Here is a 25,485-nt window from a genome sequence, read left to right on the forward strand (position 1 = left end):
GAATTCAAGTCAGGTTGAGTTGCAGGTTCAGCCTCAGTTGACCCTCAAGCCAAGTCGCACCCCCAAAATGAGTTCCTTCCAGGAGAAGAAAACAAAGGACTCTTGCCTGGGACTCTCTTCCATGTTCTAGTTCAACGCATCCAAGCAATGTTGGGCAGAAGCAAGGATCAACCATCAACATCATCAATGACAACAACAACAACAACATCACCATCATCAAAGCATAACAGGGAGCAACACCAGCAAAAGAAAAAACCCAAACCACTAATCCATTGTCTCTCTTCTTTTTCTTCCCACCACATTTTTCATTCTCCATTTTTAAAAAAAAAATCTATTAGACCAGCCCCCTTTCCAAGTCCCACCTTTCCTACAGGGTTGGGGAAGTAACAAACTCCCTAGGCAAGCTCAAGAGGTCCTTCCCTGCGAAGGGCGACGTCCACTCATGTGATCCCACGGCTGACGTTGATGTATCAGACATCCACTCGTGTGATCCCATGGATGGCGACGAGACGTCCGTCGCCACCCCACCCTCTCGCAACCCTGCAACACGCATGCCATTCACAGCTATCCTTGTGGCCCCCGCTGACACGCCCGTTGTTGCCCCGGGCCACCCATCATACATCCGACTGCTCTTCATGTACATTGTAAGCCCTTGCGACAACCTATCCTGCCTTGAAGAGGGGGACGTCGTTGTCGACTCCAGGCTCCAATCTATGTTGTTGTAGTCGCACACTGGCATCGACCCCGCCGTGGTCCAATCCACTGGCGACGACGAGCCAGACGATGTCCCGTTTGAACTCCAACCCATGAACAACCCCAGAGAAGATGGAACTGCAAGCGACGATGGCCCAGTCATGCTCCATGAGCTCCCCCATCCCACAGCAGCCGACGAATCTGTCGAACTCGCCGCATAGGGCTGTTGATGCTGGGACCGTTGGAGATAAATTTGTTGTGAGCCTCTATTGCTTGCAGCTGGCACCTGAACTAGACCCCCATTTGCCTTCATCATCTCAGTGCCAGAGGGGCCAGTTGGATACCATCCAGTTGTCACTGGTGAAGATGCACTGATGCTGGTGGTGGGATTCTGCTTATTGGCATTGACAGACTGTGGACGCTGCATCACGATCACCGGCTCCCTCAATGGCCCGGTTTGTATTACCTTTCCTTCACTCCCTGAAACTAAACAACGAGCCTCTGTCTTTGACGGCAGAACTGAGGCTTGCAACGGCGTTGCCAAGGAATGAGATGCAGATGGGCTTGTGCTCACATTCGGCCACCTCTTCTCCACTGGGGTTGCCACTGTCGCTGACTGAGGTCTCACCCATTCTGGCTTTGACTGCATCCTTCTCGAAGGCTCCAAGTTCCTCGTTCCATTGTCAGGTGACGATACCACCGGCACCGCAGCCATCTTTGTGTAGTTGAAATCTCTTTCATCCTTTCTTTGTTGTGGTATCACAACTGAAGCAACAGCTTTCGTTGGTGTTGTTCTCATTAAGTGGTTTTGAGCACCAGGAACTGTTGCCAGCTTACCGCAATTGATGGCACGGGGGTCACCCATTCCTTCCAACTTTGGCGGAGAGGTGGCAGCTGGTTCTGGTTTCTGCGCTCTCAATGACTCAACCGCCTTCTTCAAATCGCCCTCACAGGCCACAATGGCCCTTTCAACCTCTTGCTTTGTGCACTTGTACCTAACCTCTATTTCTGAGATCTGGGCAAACTCTTCAGTGATATCGATTTTCAAGTTACGCCCACTGGCGAGGTTCGAAGTATCCTTCTGATGGTTTGCTTCTTCACCTACTTCGAGGAGCCACGCAATGGATTCCTCGACCCGGCCTTCATTCAAGATAAGGGCCATCGTCGCTCGTTCAGACAAGAAGCCCATTGACACAAGGGTCTGCGCGAGTTTTTCCAGTTTTCGGGACATGAGGTAGCCACAGCAACGTTCATGTAGCTCCTGGGCCCGCTTCTCCCTCTGACGCTGGTGCTTCCTCTCATTCTTCTGACGGATCTTGTCCCTCTTGTCATTGTCAGAGCCGGGAATTGCTTCTGGACGGGGTGTGACGCTTGGTGACTTCTCCTTCTGGTCTTCAGATTCAACAGAGCAGCTATCATTGTTTGAGACTGAGTCATACTCAGGTCCTGTACCAAGCGAGCTGCCTGAATGTTCATCAGTCTCGTCTATTGTTCGGAACCGGCCATTGCTGTGGGGTTGAGGAGAAGAGGCAGTCGGTGCTGTTTCGAGCATGTGGAAGGTGCCCGAGATTGGATTGTATGCACTTGCTGGGACGCCGCTCCCTGCATTAGCAGGCCCAGCTGAAGGCTTCGAAGAAGACTTCTGCTGTTCCTTGGCTGCCCTACTACCTGACTTGGACTTAGATCTTGATGCTGGAGACATTTCAAGAATCCTGTCCTGCATTATAAAGATTAAGAGATGCTTAATTCTCAAGATGATACAAGCAGATGGTGTGTTTGAGAAAACTCAATCATGTGACACTAGAGAGGATGGGCTTACTATTAGACCAGGAGATGAAGGAAAAATTCAGGACCGACAACTGCGATCCCACTTATGGATGCCCAAATGGTCTTGGAATACGACGATTCTAGTCAGGAATGAAAGAGCACTAAAGGACCTTTCAGATGACTAAAAATCGACCCAATCCAACATCAAACGATGGAGTTATATCCCACAAGTCATCCTTCTCAGAAAAGTGAGGTGATGCAAAGTCAAGTGAAAAGGGGACCGATTCAGTAAGACAATTTTTTTTTCATTGGTATAAGAAAAGACAACTCCAACAATTACACCCAGGAACCACTGATGGTTAGTGCGCTCTCATTATTTCCCAACACTTGAAGACATCAGGTAGGAATCTACAAGCATTTAAAAAATTGAATGTTCAGAAGCCCATTTTGAAACACATGTTAAGATTCCAGACACAGTTGTTGAACGGTTGGAGATGCATGCATGCCAACATTCAGTGAACACTGAGAGTTTACAAACTTCTCCCACAGGAATAAAGAGAAAAAGGGGACAAACATACATGATAGCTGAAATTTTATCCAATGACCAGAAAAGGGAACATCAAACAAGAGGGAAATGATGCCCATTACAAGGGATTAGATGTAGATACACCCACAGAAGGGAGTCCAAAATATCAGCCTCTCCCAACGCAAGCAGGTGAAAATTTCAACTCATCAATCATAAATTTCCACACAAACAAAAGACGACCACTATAGAGCAACGCTTTAAATATCGACGATATTGGCTACTATATCTTGTGTCCCACCTATGCGATACAAAACGCACAAGTAGGGCCGATATATCCCACATGTTCGATCCAGGGAGCATTCTCAATTTTCAATCCCTTTTTTTGTTGAAATTATGTTAAATCAGTGTCAAATGATCACAAATCCATTGGTTCTTCATGTTTTGCATGAAAAATCATGGAGTTGGAGCTTTGATTTCGATATCCATTGGTTCATCATGTTCTGCATGTTTTTTTTTTTTTTGAAATTTTCCTTCAACCAGCTGTCAATTGAGACTAATTTCGAAGTATTTAGGAGTATTTGATGAAATGATCATCAAATACACTCTAATTTCGAAATTTAATTGTAGGTGGTCCGATTTGGAGAAAATTCCAAAATTTCCAAATTTCTCCCAAGTTGCTTGCAATGTTGCATTCCAAACATGAAATCAAGAATGTATGACGGCTGATCTACTGATTTGTTGAGTCTTTGTCAATTTTTGGAAAATAATAATCATTTTTTATTTTAAAATTATTAAAATACTAAAAAAATCAAAATTTCCCTTTAACCAGCTGTCAATTGAGACTAATTTCAAAGTATTTAGGACTGTTTGATGAAATGATCATCACATATAAAATATTATGCATTCAATTTTAATATAGTTGCGTTAGTTCAGTCAAACAGCGCATAGCTTAGGACCCTATACAAAGGAAACCTATTATTTGCATTTCTTTTTTGAGATGTTATGATTTAAAAGTGTGTATTAACGTCCTTTTTAACAATCCATGAAGTTTCATTGAAAAATTCAACCAATTCCCCATGTTTCCCAAAAGTGTGATAAATTACCCGATACAAACGAGCAATAACTGATACATATCTATATCCCAAGGATGTGATATGTAGCACAATACTAATATTTCGAACATTGCTATAGAGTAGGCGCAAAATCAACAACCAAGAAATGAATTTTTTAGAGTCCTCTTCAACAGTCGATCCACTAGTGTAGTGATGCGGATACCAGACCATTCAAAGTATATCAATGCAAGAGGCGTGCATCACCTGTGTCAATGTGGTTAGATGATGGGTATGAATCGGGTCTCTAGAGGTTGAAGACCTTACACATATATTCGTGACATGTGTAAGTTACTTAAAGAAGACATTTAGACCGTTGGATTGCGAGGATAGTGTGATCAGACCATTGGATCGTCACGGCCCACCTTCATTGTGCTACCTTCACAGTGCTATCATCGGGAGCCATCGAGCATCTTAAATTTGAATTTAGTTTATGAACATTTGATTTATTTGAGTTTTGAAACTGTACGCACAATCTTTGTGCGAATTTCTTTTTTTTTTATAACTTTTTTTAGTAGGGGATATTTTGGTAATTTCATGTAATTACGAATTTATAAGAGCGTTTTGCACTAAACCTAAGGATGTTATGTTTACGAAAGAAAATGAGAGTTTTTGCTTTTAACGATTTCGTTTTCGACTTCCAATGATTGGAGGAGGGTGTGAGGCCCAGGGAAGTGATTTCCCATCCTCTACTTTTCTCTCCTTTCTTTTCTCAAGGTAATCATTCTTTAAACCTATTTTCTTCTTAAATCTTTACATCTAAAAGCCGATCCATTTCTTTTTTAATCTAAATCATTAAATCTTGGAAGATTTTCATCCCTACATTTACATGTTTTGGCCTTCTACTAATCCCATCACCCAAAATCTTAGATTTAAAGAACCACCAATTTTATTTTATTTTTGAATTTTCCAGATTTCCCAATCCAGAAAATTCATATTTTCTAAATTAGAAAATCCGCTTGAATCATTAGACGGACCTATTGCAAGACGAAAGTTCTATCTTTCGCCGGATCCAACTAAATTCTGATTTTAAAATTCAATACTTCATGTTTGTGATAGATGGCCATAATTATTGTTGCATTAACCTTGTTTCCTTCTTGTGTTTATGATGTATAAGGCCGAAATTTTTATTTGTCTTTAAAGATTGCATAAATCTGCCCCTTTCAAATACTACATTCATTTGAGGTTGGATTAGGTTGTCCTACATGTAGGCATGAAGTGGTTTTAAGAGTCATCTTCAACAACCTATCCAGTGGCATATGGATGAAGAAAAAAAAAATCTTCAACCCTCTCCACTGACTTGTGCTCGACATGAGTGCCCATAGACAACAGCAGACAGGAGTGCCAAAAGACAACAGCAGGCCTAATGGAAGTTCACTAAAATAGAGCCCCCATCATCATCTTGAAGAATACCACCCAAACCAAAGGTTCCAGGATTCCACATTGAAGAAACACCAAATTTTAACTTGTTCTAGGACAACATCATAGGAGCACTTCTAAGTTCTGACAAAAGCTTTTCTGATACAGACTTGAAGAAAACCTTCTTTTTTAACACACCCACCCCACACACTCAAGCACACCCCCACACAACATGGGCACTCGATCCCATAATCACGGTTTTGCAGAAAACCTTGGCATAATGGGATCACAGGACCAAAAAAAATGCAAAAAAGGGGAAGAATGAGAACATCTCTTGGCTGAGGGATAATCCACCTCAGGTACTTTTTCATTTTTCCTCCTCCAAAACTCCAACCATTCATGATCATCACCATTTACCATCACCGCCAACATCTAAAAGCCTTATCCCAACTAATTGGGGTCAGTTACATGAATCCTTTTCCACAATTCCATTCTATCAAGGGCCATGACTTCAATTAGACCATAGGTCATCAAAGTCTTCTCTTATTACCTCCACTCACGTCAATTTGGGCCTTGCCCTTGCCCTTTTAGAGCCTTCAACTTGCAGCAACTCACTCTTCACTCCTAGCTGGCACAGTTCTTCTAGGTCTCTGTTGTACCTGACCAAACCATCTAAGCATCATTCCAATCTCGTTTGAATCATTTCAAACATTCTGCCTTCTCCAACCATTACAACTCCTTAAATAAAGGCCCAAATAGAATACCTACAAGTCTCTCCTACATTAGCTATCTTCAATATTTGAATCAAATAAAATCCTAATCACAACTAAACAATATATTCAAACCCAATCACAATCAAACAGCTTCATTATTCAAAACCTATCTCATGAAAAATCTAATATTGGTGTATGTCAGGCAGACACCTTGCTGCTTCAACCACTAAAACACGGACACTTCATGGTTCCCAGAATCTTAAAGATCTTTCATGATTGAACTTTTTTTTTTCAACTTACTATTACCTAGAAGAGAGTTAAGCCAAAGATGATCCTACATGAAGGCACAATGCATATTATATTTTCCTCCGGGTTTTGTAGAAAAGCTCATTGCTCTGGGTTTCCTTTTTTTCCAAAATTAGGTGACAAGGAATTTAGATGCCTTAAGAGAATCATAAATTACTCCTCCCATTTACCTGCACTTGTTCAGGGGCCATCACAGTGCTTTTAGTTTCCATATAATTCGAGCCACTAAGGCCTTATCCATTTATTCACTTGACCCAATTGTGAATTGATTTGGTCCCCTTCCAAGAATAAAAAAAGAATTTGTACCAAGGATGAAATATTCTAAGAGTTTCCATTCATTGCCCCTTTGCCAGCTTCATATGGGCCAATATTCTCAAAAAGTTTCATATGGTTTGACGATGTGGGAGACCTCCTAATGGCTTGGTATGATGTTGCTCTCCATAAAAAGTCTCAAGCTGTGTGGAGGCTCAATCTTCTTGCTGGCATGTGGTTGATTTGGCGCGAGCAAAATCACTAATGCTTATATAATGTAAGCATGGGAGTGGAGTGGGTCGCTACTAATGCGTGGCTCTCTATCGTTGAGTCGGCGGTAAGCAAAGATTGGATGGGGCAGTTTTAACCTTTCCTCCATTTTGTTTTCCCTTGGTCTTTTTGCTTATTTTCTTTCTTCGCTTTTGTAGTCTTTGGCGCCTTCTCATTGCCTTTTAATGAAGCTTGTTGTTATCTTTCAAAAAAAAATACTAAGTTTTTTTTCAATTACTCCATTGACATAGAGGATGCCTTTTCCATTATTTCCATTTCAGGATCAATTGTGGCATTAAAAACTCTACCAATGGCACAGACAGTACTGTTGCTTCATATAAATATGTAAAAAATCATAGTCGCACTTATTGAGCATAATAGCATGGAGTTAGGAACCCATACATTTACACTTTACAGTGTGTAAATACAATTGAAAATAATAAAATAAAATACTTTTTTTAAAAAAAGTAAAATAGCAGTGCAAGAAATAACTGGAAAAAAAAACACCCCAGAAAAAAACTGAACTAGAAAGAAATCTTTAAAATATCATAATCAATTATGAATATACAAATGTTCAGATCATATTAAAATACAACCAATTCCCAGATAAATAAAGATGCAAACATTTATGTTCAGATCATATTCTTTATCGCTTTTTCATAAAAATTAATAATATACTTCTTGTGCTACAATGAATCTGGCAAACCCATCATTCAAGAAAAACAAACTGACTTATGAGACAAGATGCCATGAAGATATCATAAGCAGTGTTCTAAATTGAGAATCGCATGTAGCATAGCGTTCACCCCTCTGAAGAGCAGAGCATAAGCTACATAGCCATGCCACACGCTACTTCTAGATTTTTAGTTAAGGTTGTACTATGTTGCACCAAATATTATTAAATTTCATTATTGATCAGATTATTTTGGTGCAAAATATCATGCAATTTCATGATATTTGGAGCAACCAAACACAGCCTAAAATAATAAGAAAAATACGCAAAGATTAAGTATAAAGGTAAAGTAAGAGCAGCGTAACTGATTTAAAACTGTTACATGTATTAATTTACTAAAATCATTGAAAAGATTAATTTATCGAAAATTGAAAAATGATTGAAAATATCAATCGATTTTAACGTTTTAGTGATAAATAATTTGTAGTGAAAGCTGTGTAGCATGTAGTTTAGGGTGTTTAGCTTATGCAAATTAGCATGTGTGTAGACTACACACAACTTGGGGTATTTTCATTAGCTATGTAGCATCAGGGCTGAGCTCTCTCTCTCTCTCTAGCATGTGTGTAGACTACACACAACTTGGGGTATTTTCATTAGCTATGTAGCATCAGTGCTGAGCTCTCTCTCTCTCTCTCTCTCTCTCTCTCTCTCTCTCTCTCTCTCTCTCTCTCTCTCTCTCCTACATAGCCCCCATCTTCATCTGCAACACTCGTTCAATTTTTCATTCTATTTGTTAGCGAATTGTTTGCCATGTTGGAGATAACTTAATCTTGCACACCAAGCACCTCGAGAGATGATACTCAAACAAATCCGCATCAACACCTCGAGATGATACTCAACCAAATCCACCACGTTGAAAGTTGGAGAGATATTCAAGTTATCTACTAACTTGATCTCATAAGCATCGCCACTCATCTTCTCTACACTCCGCATGATCCAATCTTCTTAGAATTTAGCTTGTTGTAAGTTTCCCTCGAAAACATTTCTTCACAAAGATAAACCATAGCCAAGTTACCTTCATTATATATCTTCTCGAGGTGATGTTCATTTACATCCTCTCGAGTTTGACTCTACTCTCTGTGATATCCTTCCTTCGCTTCTTTTTCTTCTTTAACTAAGAGATCATCCCACCATGCTAACATGTGACAAAAAAAGCTTTATAGCTACTAACTTAACTTTCCAATTGTCCACAATTCCTTGTACATGAACACCTTTTCCACCGTGCTCAAGCAATCGATGAAGCCATCAACATGCATACGACTATAGAATTGAGAAATTTCTACCTTAATTTCATCCCCTCTGTCACGCTTCAACAACTAAAGGATTTGACTATTTATGTCCTCATAAGCCAACGTTGTCGTGAGTCTACTCACTTTGTGTGTAAATCAATTAGATTACTTAAACTCTTCTTGTGTCAACCCTTCAAAGCTTTTTTTAACGACGGCAAGGTGTCCCCACCCCTTTTTTTAAGGCGACAATATTCCCTGCGAATGCACGCAATGAGCAACAAACCACGTGCATTGAGTAAAGCACGGGGAAAGGAATCGAACTTGTATCTATGGGGAGCAAATCCGTGATGCTAGCCATTCGCCCAAACCCCAAGCGGGTACCCCTTCAGAGCCATTAAGAGGATATAATTCAAATATCCCCAAAGATGACTTGCCCTAATACCAAAAAGGTGCAACTCGATTAATGAGTTAATGAGATCTCAACATCTAAATCGCAAAGAAACGGACCAAAGTACACCCACAAGCATGTTTGAGTAGAGAAGGATAAATAACTTTATTGACATCAAATTTCTTCTCTTACAAATACTTGCGAAAACTCACAAACTCTACACTGCCCTCCTTTATAGACCCTAAAGACTATCCCAATGAATCTTTAATGAAAATCCACCAACTATTAAATTGATTTTAAATCAATCTTAATTGATGTCAAATCAATTTAAGCTACCCAAGATACAAGCCTTATAATAGGAAAAGCACATTTAGGAAGAAAAAAACCTCAAAATCTTCAAATTACCAATCATATTTTCCAAAATAGTAAATTCAGCCCCTGACATTCAAGCCCTAAATCAAGCAACAAACAGTCCAAAATCAGCAAACGCTAGGCCCTATGGTGGGTCATGGGCCTACATTTTCTCTATCCCCTCCCCGTTCCACATGCATTGGTTAGGTAATATGTATATAAATAAGTACTAAATATATTTTGTACCTAATATGAATACATTCAAAATTAATCAATATTCTTTCGAAGTGATTCTTAGGAGCCTCTGCTTCTTTAATTTTGGAGACCAATGCTTCCCCCACTCCAGCTCCTACTTCATGAATCTAAGAAACTAGCATCAAAGTCTAATAACAGTTACAATTACAGAATGGAACATTGCATAGATGTCAAAAGGAAACACCCGCCAACAATTGAGCATAAATGCAGTAGAAAGCAAATCTTTCAACTGGATAAACACCAAGCAATATAGACTTCTTTATTAGTTCAAAATAACAATGTAACCTAATTTAATCTATCAAAGTCCAACTCATCCCAACCTAAATATTTGCAGCCAGACTAGGAAAAAAAGGAATATAAGCTGAATACAAAAAATACTAAGACCTAATTATACAAATATTTTTTATTGGTAGTACCCCCATTAAAAAAAACAACACAATGACAAAAAACCATGAACAAAGAAAATTTAAATTACAACTGTGCTACCAAAGCTAACTGAAAATAAAACAAAATCCAATGAGAGACAAACATCCAATCCTTAAGATTTACAGGAAGCACATATAAAGAAATATATGTCAAGTACATCAAGTACCCAGTTCAGCAGATCCAAGTCCAAATTTTCAGGATCCACCCACAGGTACAGTATGGACTAGTAGCTACTCACATGTACAATCATGATAAAATACTCCCCTGATTAAAACAGGATCTCTTTTAAAGAGTTGGCATGGTGTTCGTGTTGGTTCCCAAAGAACCCCCATGTGGAGAATCTCTCTCTTGGCTGTCTCGTGGACAGCCTGGGAAGAGAGAAATGGCAGATGTTTCAGAGATGTCTCTAATTCAGCAGCGTCCCTAGCGCGTAGAGTTAAGAAATTTATTGTAGAATGGGCTGCTAGTGTAGACAAACTTAAGGGTTGTAATCTCCTTTTTTCTCAGAGCCTAGTCGGCCTGCTATCTCAGCGGCCCTGCTCCCTTGTGTTTTTTCTTTTTTCTTTTTTTCTGTTTTTGTCTTCTTCTTTCTGTTTGTTTTTGTTCTGTTTTCTCTTTTTAATATAATCTCCGTGACTCTTCAAAAAAAAATTGTCACAATTCACTACAAATTATAGGTATTTAATAACTCGAGTTCAAAATCCTAGAAAATCTAGATATCAGCTCTCGGAAGAGGGAGATCCCTTTTTTAATGGAAAAAATAACAATCTTTATCGTCTCCAATGACCCAAGGATGCAACTTGGGTAGTTCAAGTTTTTTATTTTTTTTAATGATTTGGGTATCAAAGATGCACAATCAGTCTCCTGCATTACTCAAAACCTATGTGACCACCACACGCCCAGTAAAAATTATCATCCCAACAAGTTACAAAACTTTCACCTCCAAAATGAGCTAGATTTTCATTATTCTGCCACTTCACCAGAAAATAATCCATTCATAACTTACAAGGGTAATGTCACCAACGTAAAATGTAGGATCTTTTACACCTCTTACAGCACAATGTTTAATGCCTAGTTGAAGAACAAGTAACCAGAGAGCCACTCCCACACATGTTGTTTCTTTGCCTCTACTTTAGCTTTGTTTCTATCTTCTTTGCTTTCAAACAAAATTTCCATTTACCCACAATCAAAAACAAATAAATTTCTTCTCAAGGGAAAAATATTTATACTACAACCATATGATAATTTTCCAATTCTTTTAGGCATTTTGTTAATTAGAATGCTTTCTTACTTAGGTGCTTTCCTTACCCGAAAAGAAAAAGAAGAAAAGGAAAAAAGAGAGAAGAATTTATTCAAAAAAAAAAAAAAAGAAGCGAAAACCTGTTGTCTTATGCACCGCACTAAAAGATGGACGATTTACAATCCTGAGATGGCTACGCAACCTCAAGATGAAACTATCACAACCTTACAACAAGAGGTCGATTTGATCACAAAACGGGTAGATGATCTAGAGGCCCATTCCACAGCCAAAATGAATGCTTTGGAAGGATGTATTATTGTGCTTGAAAATGCAAACAAGGAAATCAATCCAAACTGCCAAACCTCTATGGATGACCTTGATGGAAATTGGAGTCCAAAATGTTGACTCAAGGCATCCTAGTCAGAATGGTGATTTTCAAGAAGAAGAATATGATTCTGGCTACAAAACCCAACAACATCGATATGCGTAACCAAGAGCAAGAGGGATGAACAACCTCCGACGGGATCATCCAATTTATCCCGAAGAAGGAAGGAATATTCGCACTTCAGATCCCGCCAAGCATGTCAAGATTGATATTCCAGATTACGATGGTAATTTGGATCCCAAAGTGTTCAATGACTAGCTAAAGTCAATGGAGCAATATTTTTGTTGGTACAAAATGGAAGTTGTCAAGTTGTGTTTTGCTACCTTGAAAATTCAAGGGACAGCACAAGATTAGTGGTACACCGTCAAAGAAGATCTACAGTGATGTAGCTTTCCTCCCGTAAGCAATTGGGAGGAAATGAAGGCAAGAATGAAGCAAATGTTTTTGCCGCTGGATTATGAGACGACCTCTTTTCAAGAGCTCATGCTTCGACAGGACAATCTAATCATGGAGGAGTACACACAGTGTTATTATGACTTAGACATTTGGTGCCACTTAACAAAAACTAGAAGACAACAAGTGGCACGTTATTGCAATGGACTATGGCTTGAGATTCAAAGAGAGTTGGTAACTATTCGGCTCAACAGCGTATACAAGTGTATCAAATAGCTCGAAAAGTGCACGAGCAGAAGTTGGTGATAAGGCATGACAACCCTTGAGGCGGAGGCTATGCATCCACCCATCCCACTACTAATGGCTCCGCTTCGCGCCTACAACCATTCGTGACCCACACTTACCTCGGGATTATGAAATTGGTCAGAACTCCGCCCAATCCGTTTCCAATCCTCTTGTCCAAAATGGTGATACAAAGGGGAAGTTTGTTGCAGTAACGCAAGGGAGGTCGACCAACAATTGCTTTAAGTGTGGTGGCCGTGGACATCACGCAACTGAGTGATTTTGCAAGACAGAAGACTTCATTGCAGACCAAGCAGAAGATGAACACGCAGATGATCAAGAAAATGATGAGCAGAAACTTGGGGAAGGCATCGATGGCCTACACAAAAACAAGTTATCATCAATGGTCAGAAAGATTCTAACAGCACCAAAAGAGGAGACCTCAAACCAATATTTTCCATAGACGAGTATCGTGTGGTGGAAAGGTTGTCAAGGTCATTACTGATGGAGGCAGCAGAATGAACGTAGTCTCACAAAGCATGGTGGACAAGTTGAAACTGAAATCTCAAACGCATCCCAAGCCATAAAGTTTGTGTGGGTGAATGACACATTCATCCTTGTGACTACGAGGTGCTTAGTTATGAAGAATCGCTTTTGTGTGACATCATTCCAATGAAGGTCACACATATTACTGGGGCGCCAGTGAATATACGACGAGGATGTATCTCATAAAGGTCACAAGAACCCATACAACTTTATATGCAAATAAAAGCCCATTACATTTAACCCTATGAAGGATGACGAAGTTGAAGAGGCAAAGCCGGCTTCCACAATGTTGAGTATGGCCCAATTCGTGGAGGAGAGTCGTGAAGGGGGAATCATGTATGCTCTGGTAGGATACAAGACCGACCCAGTTGATAATGTTGTTGTTCAACTAATTGAGATTCTGGACATTTTGTCCCAATTTCAGGATTTGGTCCCTGATGAACTACCAAGTGAGCTTCAACCCATGCGTGACACTCAGCATGCAATTAATTTGGTACCTAGAGCGTCATTAGGAAATCTTCCAACGTATCAAATGAACCTAACAAAGCATGCAGAGCTTCGTCGACAAGTGAAAGAATTGTTAACAAAGGGCTTCATTCGTGATAGCCTCAACCCATGCATCGTGTCGACATTGTTAATACGTAAGATGGATGGCAGATGGCGAATGTGTGTTGACAATCGCACCATCAACAAGATAACAGTAAAGTATTGCTTTCCCATTCCGCGCCTAGATGATATAATACTGGACAAGTTGGCGAATGCTACAATCTTTTCGAAAATTGATTTGCGAAGTAGGTACCACCAAATAAGAATTCGTCCTAGAGATGAATGGAAAATTGCTTTCAAGACAAATGATGGATTGTATGAATGGCTAGTTGTGCCCAACGACTTGACAAGCGCACCTAGCACATTCATGCGGGTGATAACGCAAATTCAACTGCCATTCATTAGCAAGTTTATCGTCGTATACTTCAATGATTTCTTCATCTATAGTCATTCACAAGAAGATCAACTCGACCATCTTCATCAAGTGATGAGAGTAATACACCATGAGAAACTATACATCAATTTGAAGAAAAGTACCTTCATGAGTTCTAGCGTAGTCTTTCTAGGGTTCATCGTTTCAGCAAAAGGCATGGAGACTGATTCAGAAAAGATAAGGGCCATTGTTGAATGGTCTACTCCCATAAACATTCATAAGGTTCACAAATTTCATGGGCTAGCGACATTTTATCGAAGGTTTATTTGGAACTTTAATTCCATCATGGAACCAATTACTGAATGTATGAAATCTAGTTCATTTGAGTAGACCAAAGCAACAACAAAGGCATTTTAAGAAATCAAGTAGAAAATGACAGATGCTCCATTTCTTAGACTTCTTGATTTCGAAAAAGCATTCAAAATTGCCAGTGATGCATCACACGTAGGCATAGGAGGTTTCCTTAGCCAGGAAAGACATCCGGTGGCCTTTTTCAGTGAGAAACCCAATGAAGCGCGAAAGAGGTATTCTATATACGATGTGGAGTTTTATGCTATTGTACAAGCTCTGAAGCATTGGCATCATTACCTCATTCATCAAGAGTTTGCACTCTGTTTTGATCACGAGGCATTACGTTACTTGAATTCTCAAAAGAAATTGAGCGCTATGAATGCTAAGTGGAGTGCTTATCTTTAAGATTTCACATTCAACCGAAAACATCGTGCCGATATTGAAAATAACGTAGTGGACGCCCTCAGCCATAAATCACACCTATTGTCTACACTATCAATTTCCGATGTTGGGTTTGAATAACTTAAACGGAACTATGCCACATATGATGATTTTGGGAAGGTATTTTCTGCACTCATTTTTGATGCAAACACTGAGTACCAAAAGTATAGCTTGCACAATGAGTACTTATTCTTTGATATAAGGTTGTCTTCCTAAGAGTTCCTTGTGTAAGCTTGTTATACAAGAACTTCATTCAGGTGGCTTGGGTGGTCACTTTGGTATTAATAAAACGACAGCCCTGTCCGAGGACTATTTCTACCAGCCAGGTCTGAAGAAAAATGTCGGGATCATTGCTCATCAATGTCGAGCGTGTCAGTTGGGTAAAGGTAGCAAGCAGAATATTAGTCTTTATAGACCATTACTTGTGTTGGATGCTCCATGGGAAGATATCAGTATGGATTTCGTCTTGGGATTGCATCAGACTCAACGTGGTTATGACTCTATTTATATTGTGACTGACAGGTTATCAAAGATGGCTCATTTTATCCCTTGTAAGAAGACATCAAACGCCATGCACATTGCCAATGTTTTGAGGTGGTTCATCTACATGGTGTTCCCAAAACTATTGTATCTGATTATGACGTCAATTTTATGAGCTAATCTACTTCGATGTCTGGTTGGTGTCATATCCGCTCATGGGACATTGTGTTACCACAAGCTAAGTTCACTAATGACAGTTTTATGAATCGCACTACGAGACTCTCCTTTCGAAATTGCGACCAAAATGCGACCACAACCACCTATCAATTTAGTCCCACTTCCTAGTGCGACTTGATCGAGCCAAGATGCTGAAGCTTTTGCACAACATGTTGAAGAGATACATGAAGAAGTTAGGCAAAATATCACCCTTAGTAATGAAAATTACAAGGGACATGCATATGTTCGACGACTTCTGCACAATTCTAAGAAGAAGATAAAGTCATGGTGCGACTTAAGCCTGAGCAGTTTCCAACAGGCTCTTATACAAAGCTCCACTCCAGAAAGGCGGATCCTTACCACATGTTTGAAGAAGCTAGGTGATAATGCATAGTTAATCGAGCTGCCACCTGAAATGAAGATCAACCCCATTTTTAATATGGAAGGCCTTACAGTTTATCTTGGACATCACGCAAACGAGAGCATGGAAGAATAGGCTATCCAGATACCTAAGGTACCATGCCAGATTGAAGAAATCATTGAGCACGTGATGGATGATTAGATAGTTTCCAGACAGCAGGGGGTATTAGAAGTTTCTTGTCAAATGGAAGGGCCGACCAAGGTTCGACAACACATGAATTTCAGGCGTAACAACCTAGAACTCCATGAGTACATTGCCATTAACTCGACATTGCCAAGTATTTCAAGTAGGGGGGAATTGATGCAATCGTCCGACCCCACACGTGCACATTCCGCACATGTACAAGAAAATGACCACCTTCCTTTTTTAGCCCATCATTACTTTCCTTTTCTTTCAAATCAATATATTAGAAAATTTCCTCTTTCTTTCATATCTTTATTTTAAGCAGGAAATAATTTTAGATATTTTCTTATCTAAGTATCTTCTTATTTTAAGCATTTTTTTAATTAGAACACTTTGTTATTTAGGTACTTTCCTATTTTCACAGATTTTTAGATTCCATAGCCTTTATTACAGATTGTAAGGTCTGATTATAAATAGGGCCTATGGCCTATGTAATAAGACAAGCTAATTAATATTCTCTTTATGAAATTCTCTTTTTTTCTCTACGGTAGTTGTTAAAGGGAGGGGAGCAGTCTCTAGTTCAAGACTACAAGACTGTTGAGCTTTCTCACAGTCTTGCATTTGTGATCTCTAGCATTTGCTAGAGGATTGTTGGGTCTTTTCCCACAATCTCTTTGCTTTCTTATTGATTTAGTTGCTTTCCCTTACGGGTTTGCATCATTTTGTCTGCAAGCATGCTATTCTTTGAATGTTTAATTAGTTAGTTTAGTTCCACATTACTCTCAATTCATAGTATTCTATACACATTTATTTCTTTCCTTAAAATTGACTTTGTTTTTCTTCTTTTTTTTTCCATTCCATGCATCTCTTGTTACTTTCTCTTTCAGATTTCTCAACCTCCCACTAAGCACCAAGCGCTTCATACCCTAGGCTAAGTGAATTTAACCTTATGCTATCAACCTATAGACTATCGATATTCCCCAAAAAGACTTACAAGTTGGAAGTTCCCAAAACAAAACCAAAAAAGTATTGATTTCCAAATGATTGAATAGACAACTCATGTGCATTCAAAAGCAACGGCTTTATTCACTGTCCCCTCACTCTTCAGCTTTGGTCAGCGGTTTTTCTTTGGTTCAATATTCTTAGGTTCTCGCCTCCTCTTCCGCCAGCTTGCTTCAAGCTTGGCACGGGGCAGACTTTGGGAAACAGATAAATCAAGTTTGGAGAAAGTCTTTAGCGGCGGTTTGGTGGGCGATCTAGGAAGAGCACAATGGGAGATGCTTCAAAGGGGAAGCTCACAATGTTGGGTTTTTAATTAGGAAAGTCCATTTCTCCATAGTGGAATGGGCCTCCCTCGCTCGGCAGCCTGGCTGCAGCGAGCCGCTTTCATTTTCTTTTTCTTAGGTGTGTTGGTCTGCTATCTCAGCGGGCCTATCCCTTTTGTTTCCTTTTTTCATTAATATAATTTCGCCACTTTTCAAAAAAAAAAAGCAACGTCTTCATTTTTCTTATTCATAATACTGCCATCTTCATAAAACCAATAAAAACCTTATGAAGCACGTAGTTGCATGCTTTATCACCGTAACATGAATATGCAAAACCATAGCATTAATGCTCAGTAGTTAAACAATCATACACCCAATTATCAATTGTAATTCTCCTTCTAATTCAATGAGTCGAAATCATTAAAAAAGAAATCCAAAAACAGTTATACCCAACAACAACAACAAAATGAAGAGCCAGCCCATCAGAAATAGAAACAATGCAATGTACCAAATTCTTTAACAGAATTCGATTCTCAATCCCATAATAATCATGACGACATTTCCACTTTAATCGAGAAAAAAAAAATCCAATATTCAAGAAATTCAATACCACGGCATGTGACCATCCAAACACTAAACATAACCCGAACAACAGAATTCATCTCCAAACATTCCAAGATCTACATACCGAGTTCAAAAACATCCAAACACCACAAATTTACAACGAATCAATAGATCAGACTAATCAAGAATGGGAAAACGAATCTCTGCCACACAACCCCTAATTCAGACCAAAAAATCAAGGAAAAAAAAAAGATAGAGAGAGAATCGGTCAGAGATTCGGAAACTGACCTGATGTAGAAGAGGGAAAAGATCGCGATGGATTTAGATTCGAAGCAGCGGAAATCGAATCGGTTTGGGAATCTAGGGTTTTGAGAGGTGGGACGTATCGAATCGATCTCTCGTTCTTTTCAATCGATTTGTTTTTCTTTTTTTTTATTCTCCTTTTCTTTATTTTCGTCTGCCCTACTTTTAGGCCTTTTCTATGCGGGAGCAAATGCGAATTAGGCTGGATTGAAATGGGCGTTTCAGATCCGCGTGGAATGTCATGATACAAGCGGAGTTAATTGATACTCTGCAAGACTACGAAGCTTGATACGCAGGCACTCAAAAAATAATAAACTTCGTATATATTAACTAAATCTAAACCGACTAAATGGTGTAATCCTTCGACCATAACTCTAATTGGTAAAATTATATCGTTTATAAAATCATAAATTCTGATCATGGACGCTCATTTGTTAAAATAAAACCATTGGATTTTTTCCATTTTTATGCCACGTATTCGTTCTAAGCGCCTGCGTATCATCCAACACAGCTCGAGTATCAAAGCTTCTCTGACAAATTTTAACCATAGATCTGTCCAGGGGGACGGTGCATCTGTATGGTCCTTCGAGCAGAGGGTCCAGTCTGAAAAACCGTTGCCGTTCAAATTTTTTGGTTTCCAAGTAATTTCTTAGATCATACAAATTAGATAAATTTTTGTACGATGGATATCCACATTCCCACCATAAGGACGGTCAAGATTTAATTTCTAATCTTCCACATGCACAGTCGTGGGATGCATTTGCATAACATTGTAAAAACATAGTTATTACTATATTATTTACCTTGTATCAGCACCTAATGCTAAAAGTACTGCATTTGGTAGAATCAGAATACAATCCAGCCATACATCCACGGTACACGTGTCAGAATTTATCATTTGGAACCGTTCATCTTGTCAAGACTAAAATATAAATATATTAGATGATCTCAACCATTCGGATCTAAAATATAAATATATTAGATGATCCCAACCATTCGGATCAATGTTCTTCAAAACAATGAGAAAAAAAAATGTTTTAAAGGGCCATGATTTAGTGTAAGAAATTGAAGAAGTGGTCCATAGGTTTTTATTGTCTGATTTGTCCATATATAGAAGGAATCAGTAGATGGACGGACTAGATTGATAAATCATCCATCCACGTGTACGGTGTGGATATGTGGGTCATCATTAAGATTCTTCCCGCTCTACACCGCTTCATCTCCCGCTGTTAGAAATCCCGGGAGTTTCGAGAGAAGTAAACGGCAATTAGAGGGAAAAGACAGCTTACATGTACCAGTGTTTATTTGATATATTGACAGAGTAAGATCATTTCATACGCATGCATGAGGCTTCTGTACACGTGGCATAAGTATATTATAATCCAGACCGTTAAAATGGTGGGACTCATTTATAGAACCGTAAAATCATAAAAATAGTACGATTATATCACATTTCTAGTGGATGTAATTTTGTTGACTTTGGTCAACACTACTTTCCATCATAACCGTACTTTTTTGGCCATTACTGCAACATTTTGTAATGTTGTCTTCATCTGATATATGGAATGGACAATCAGTAGTGGACCACTTTATTTGAACGGTTTAGATTGGAGCATATGGATGGTCATAAGCTGCCAGAGTATGAAAAACTTCTCTATGGGCATTTGCTGCCCTTACAATGATTCTAGTCCTAAAAGCTCATGTGCCCGGTCTTAAAAAGATCGGGACAGTGCATCTGGTGGGACCCAATACGATGAGTGACAGGGCAGAAGATTGAATCAAAATTTCAACGGTGCAGAAGGGCCCACTTTTGAACGGTCAAAACCTTTCATCTGATAGGACTTCGTGGGTCGGCCCACACCCTCATAGCTCACATACTGCATCCTGACCATCCAATCGCATACCCAACGTAGGAATGGTGAGGATCATATGGTGAGTTTTGTTGCATTGTTTGTTGGGCCGGCCCAATGCGTCCAAGAATAGAACTTTGCTACTATACATTGAGACATATTTTAAAAGAACCGGCAAGAATACAGTCGTTTGATTTGGGATGATATGGAGTGATCCAAGTCATTCAAAATATGGTCCTCATTAGAGGTGTGCACCGGACAACTCAATCCAGCTAACTCAACTCGATTGACTCATTTCGATCCAACTCAACCCGAATTGAATGGGTGAGTCGGTTCGAACCAAGTAGGCTTCACCCAATCTGAATTCAAACCGAGTTGAGTTTGAGTTACCTAGTAACTCGATTTGGTTAGACCCGACTCTTTAACCCTACCCACCGCACTCTACCCTGATACGATCCTAAAATCTCTCTCTCCCTACCTCATACTCCTTATCTTCCAAGTCTGACCTCTCTCTCTCTCTCTCCTTCTCTCATTCTCTTTATCTTCCAAGCTTAACAACCACCTTCACCCCTCCTCCTCTCTCCTCTCAACTCCTCTAGTCTCTCACTCCCTCATCTCTTAATTCGACTCGGTGCCAACTCGACTTGACTCGATACTTCTGATTGGATCAGACATAATCCGAATCATCAAGGCTAGACCGGACTCGAATTGAGTCAAGCACGATGGATTCACTATCGAGTTAGATCAAGTTCGGGTCAAGCCTGTTTCAAAATCGAATCGAATCAAGTCGGCCATAATTCAATCTGACTTGATACCCGGCTCTAGTTCTCACTCTTAGATGAGAGATAACAATAATTAAATTCTCATATTTGAATATTTTAACACTTTTGATCGTTTAAATATTTTCCATTGGGTGTGGACTATCCCCTTGCCTTCTGTTGTTTTCTGGGCCTTTGATCAAAAGTTTAAGATCTACCATTCTAGAAAATTTTTGAAGAAGTAATCTTTATCCATGTATTTAGTCAGATCAATGGTTTAGATCACGAAACATGTCCCAATATCCTACGGTTTAAAGTCACGATGCATCCTATCCAAATGCATCCGGATGGATTCTACGAAACATCTCCAAAATAACCTACTTGCACGTAGCAATATTAAAATCACGTCCGTTGCGCGGAGGTTTTGCTAATCCCACACGTTTGCACAAAGCAGCCCAGCTGCATGCAATCACGCATGCAAACGTGACACACTCGTGCAACATCCAGGCAGTCCATCAGGTGGGCCCCACCGTGTAGACTTGGTGGACTAATTGTAGGGCCGTATAGTCATCATGTGAGCTATAATGTCCTAATGTTAGAGGAGTATGTCCTGATGAACGTGGGCCATTGCACATCTAAAACCCATTTAATAGACTGCCTAAATCTTCCACACGTGCCATGGGCACTGTCCTAAAACGAAGGCACGTCTTATATACCGTATCTGATTAGTAAATCTCAATCAGATAAAACATCTACTCGATCAGAGGCTCTTACCTAATGAAGATGTGGGACATTGATATGTACAAGCAAGGTCCATCTGATGAACGCTATAGATCTAGTAGATGTGTCATGTGTATGGCTCTTAGATAAGGACAAAGGCTTCTCCAATCTATGGGGATTATGAAGATTTGCTGATGTTTTTATTCACATGTGCTGTGCGTGCAAGATCCAAGCCGTTCATTAGGAGAGCATGAATATGCTTCAGAACTCCACCCAGTGCTACATCATGGATGTCACCCGTCCCAAGAAAATGGACGGTTGAGATATATAGCAAACTGTCCACACTTAATGAATACCTCTAGCTTGCATTTCGACTGTAGAGCTACCCCATGATTGTATTAGGGGTCGTTTGGCTCCGTGGATTGGAGGGGATTTAAGTAGGTTTCAAATCACCCAATTGTTTGGTAGCAGAAAGTAACGGGGGGTTTCCAATCCCCTCTTCAAGTGGGTTTGCAATCAACGATAATAGCTTGGATTACACGTAACATCATTTCAATAGTTACAGGTGTAACATATATGTCACTGTACATTATCATTCTATTAGGCAAATGGCTCACTTATGATGATCAGCACCATCCAAACATTGTCCATATACATCAACACCATCCAAATATTGTCTAGCACCATCCAAACATTATCCATGTAAATCAACGATTAAAAATAGTTAGTTAGTCACTCAGACATGATCTTATGCTTGTGGCCTATCCAAGACTTAGAATTTCATCGTTTTCGGATAAAGCATATATTTCAACGGGCTTATCACAACCATTGTATCAAAAAATTACATATCTCACTAATTAGAGATATTAAAGTTGATTTAATAATTAAATTTAAATCCCTATAAATATATCATGGATAGGTACTTTTGGATTAAAGTTGATTCATACTCCATGGTGCCAAACACACTAGGAGGATTGCAAATCTTGGGAGTTCCTAATCCTAGGGGTTCCGCATCGTGGGGGTTACAAATCCATGCTCCCAAACAGGCCCTTTGGGAACAGGCAGAGAGACCCATCTCATGGATGCCTTGGATGTTGCATATGCCACCGTAGGTAGGCATGCGCTCGCACATGGTTGCGACAAATTCAGGTTTTCAATTTGTGCAAGTGGGGCCATTATTTAATGATCCAACCGTTGATATTGTGGGTCTCACTATGACTTATCCATTCTTCAAAAATCTACCAAATGAACAAAAAACCTTTTACAAGATTCACAATTGCCAACTGGTTGAAGTCGATCGACTCCGTCCGGTGCCATGAAGCTATTTCCCATTCAAATACATGCCAAAATTCAAGGGCTAGGATCTTCCAATCTAGTAGCCTCGCCAAATATCAGCCTAAGCATGGGGTAAGACGTCAAATTCCAGGGCCTGTATGATTTTCCATGATGCCAGTAAATTCCTGGTAAATAGATAATTATTACTTTTTCACTTGTTTGAACATGAGTGAATAATTCTACTAAGAAAACCAGTCCAAAAATGTTTGACTTAAATTTATGAGGCCCACCATGATGTATATGATATATCTGTGTCATCCATCTATTTTATTAGAATATTTTAGGACATGGGCCAAAAAATGAGAAAGATCCGATGCTCAATTAGCCCACATGAAAGGAAACAATAGACTTAATTTGTCCATAGTTGAAAGTTGATTCTTTTACTGGGCCCACATTGAGGTTTATTCACCATCTAACCCGTTCATAGGGTCACATAGATATGGATAAGTGAAAAACATAAATATAAGCTTGATCTAAAACTTCTACGGGCCCCAAGAAGTTTTTAATGGTAGGCATTCGATTCTCAGAATTTCATGTGGTGTGCTCCACTCGAGCTTTGGATATTCCTAATTTTTGGGCTCAGGCCTTAAATTCAGTTGGCATAATCAATAGACGGTGTGGATAAGCCACACACATTACGGTAGGCCCCATACTTATTTTACAAATTTCTTGATTTAAGTGTTTATTAAAAAATAACCCATAAGTCAGCATCGGGAAAGATGCAGTAATTACCTTGGTAAATAATGATTGCCCATTTACAAGGTAATTACGGTTAAGCCAGAAAATCAAAGAGGCCCCTAGAGTCTGTTTCCTCTACAAGTTCTTGTAAAATAAACTTATTCTAGCTTGGTTGAGTGTGAGCCCCACCATGGTGGATGTCATCAAACCCGTCTAGTAGGGTTGCCCATCATGAAATGTGGACGCTCCAAAAATCAATCCGATCCAACCATCATGTGGGCCACACATAAATTTTGGATATTTGGGTGGTTGTCAATTGTTTTATGGCGTGGCTCAGTTAACGTTTGGACAGACCTGATTTTAGGGCATCCCATCATTATGTAGGGCTCACTCAGTGCCATTGGATGGGATAGATACAACATAGGGGGTCCTGAATAAGCTTATTCTACAAGGTGAAGAGGATTCAGCCTCCAGATTCTCATGTAAATTCCTAAAACCTCAATGGAAGGTGGCAAACCCAGAAGTGACCCAAAAAGCTGATGTGAATTTTCTTTCGTTTTTTTTTTTTTTTTTTTTTTTTTTAAAATTTTTTTAAATTTTATTTATTTAATTTGGTGGGCTCCATTGGCTTAAATGATGGGCCCACTGCTTTTACTCTGAGGGAACCCACCATACACGTCCTTTTCCATTACTTGATAGGTGGAACTTACACGTTCAACCAATGGGAACCCGTGAACTACAGCATGCAAGTCCACGTGATATGAAGAGGTTTACCGACACCTTGTTGGTTGTTTTAGGACCTTGGATTGCTTATGAGTAGGTGTGGAACCGAATGTGGACCCCACACGCTCTTTATGCACGAGCTGTCCGTTTAGGCCATGGGCTGGGCTTAGGCATGTTTACCATGGCCCACTTAGCTAATTCCACCCGAAGGTCTGGGAAAATCAAATAACTTCACAGGCCTTATATTTGGGTGGTTTTTCATCGTTTTCATGGGCAACCAAAGAGTTCATGGACAGAAACACCGACCATTGAAACCTTCCTAGAGCACACCACCATGTTCATATGCGATCTGACCCGTTCATATGGTGTGATTCCCAGCATGATCCAAAACTTGTACAGGGCTATTAAATACCTGTTTCTTGTGGTGGTTTGCCGACTTGAGTGCTGAATCTTACTGATTTTAAGCTAACATCCTAGATGAAGTGGATATAACACACTTCACGGTGGGCTAAAGGGAGCTTTTGGTTACATGAGCTAGTTTTGAAAGGGGAGTTATTTGATACTCCCACCTATGACACTTCATACACTGATGCTCTGGAATTATACATGGCATACACTATGATGTATGTATAAGCTTTTACAGACCAGATCCGCTGCTCGCGGAATGACCGGAGGCTACAGGACCTCCATGTCAATGCTGCAGATGTCCCACCACAAGCATGGACTAGATAATGCTAAATATTTATTTGATAATTGTCATGGACCGGTTGTCATCCAAATAAAATCGCTGCTTGGGCCAACCTTAGAAGTCACACACATGCACATAAGATATGTACATGATCAGAAACACTAATCAGGGGTGGGACCCATCACCAGACCTGGCTCAAAAATAAATAAAGAAGTACAAAATAGACCATAGAACCCTAACGACCAGATTGGAGAAAAAGCTGGACAGTTGAAAAGAGAAGTGGACAACACAAAACACTCAAAAAGCAAAAGAGCCAGTGGCCAGAATGGTTTCAACTGGCCTTATCTACGGACTAGGTCAGATCATATGGTGGGACCTGCCTAACATGCAGTTACCCTGCTTTTCAAAGTAAATACCAAAAATCACT

General features: G+C 39.7%; 1 protein-coding gene across 2 annotated transcripts; it reads right to left on the reverse strand.

The window, feature by feature from the left end:
• Nucleotides 1-324: 324 nt before the first annotated feature.
• Nucleotides 325-18,513, reverse strand: LOC131250939 (uncharacterized). 2 transcript variants are annotated; one of them, XM_058251346.1, is made up of 2 exons: nt 18,292-18,513; nt 325-2,405 (listed from the first exon to the last, which is right to left on the reverse strand). In XM_058251346.1, the coding sequence occupies exon 2, from the start codon at nt 2,393-2,395 to the stop codon at nt 368-370; it is 2,028 nt and encodes a 675-aa protein (XP_058107329.1). In that variant the 5' UTR covers nt 2,396-2,405; nt 18,292-18,513; the 3' UTR covers nt 325-367. The 2 variants fall into 2 exon arrangements, with proteins under 2 accessions (XP_058107329.1, XP_058107328.1); XM_058251345.1 differs by having other exon boundaries at nt 325-2,410.
• Nucleotides 18,514-25,485: the final 6,972 nt, after the last annotated feature.

This window comes from Magnolia sinica, chromosome 7 (genome assembly GCF_029962835.1).
Source record: "Magnolia sinica isolate HGM2019 chromosome 7, MsV1, whole genome shotgun sequence".
NCBI classification, from domain to species: domain Eukaryota; kingdom Viridiplantae; phylum Streptophyta; class Magnoliopsida; order Magnoliales; family Magnoliaceae; genus Magnolia; species Magnolia sinica.

What these genes read in the sequence shown, in the direction of transcription:
- LOC131250939 (XM_058251346.1), bottom strand. Translation starts at nt 2,395, where the DNA reads ATGTCTCCAGCATCAAGATCTAAGTCCAAGTCAGGTAGTAGGGCAGCC.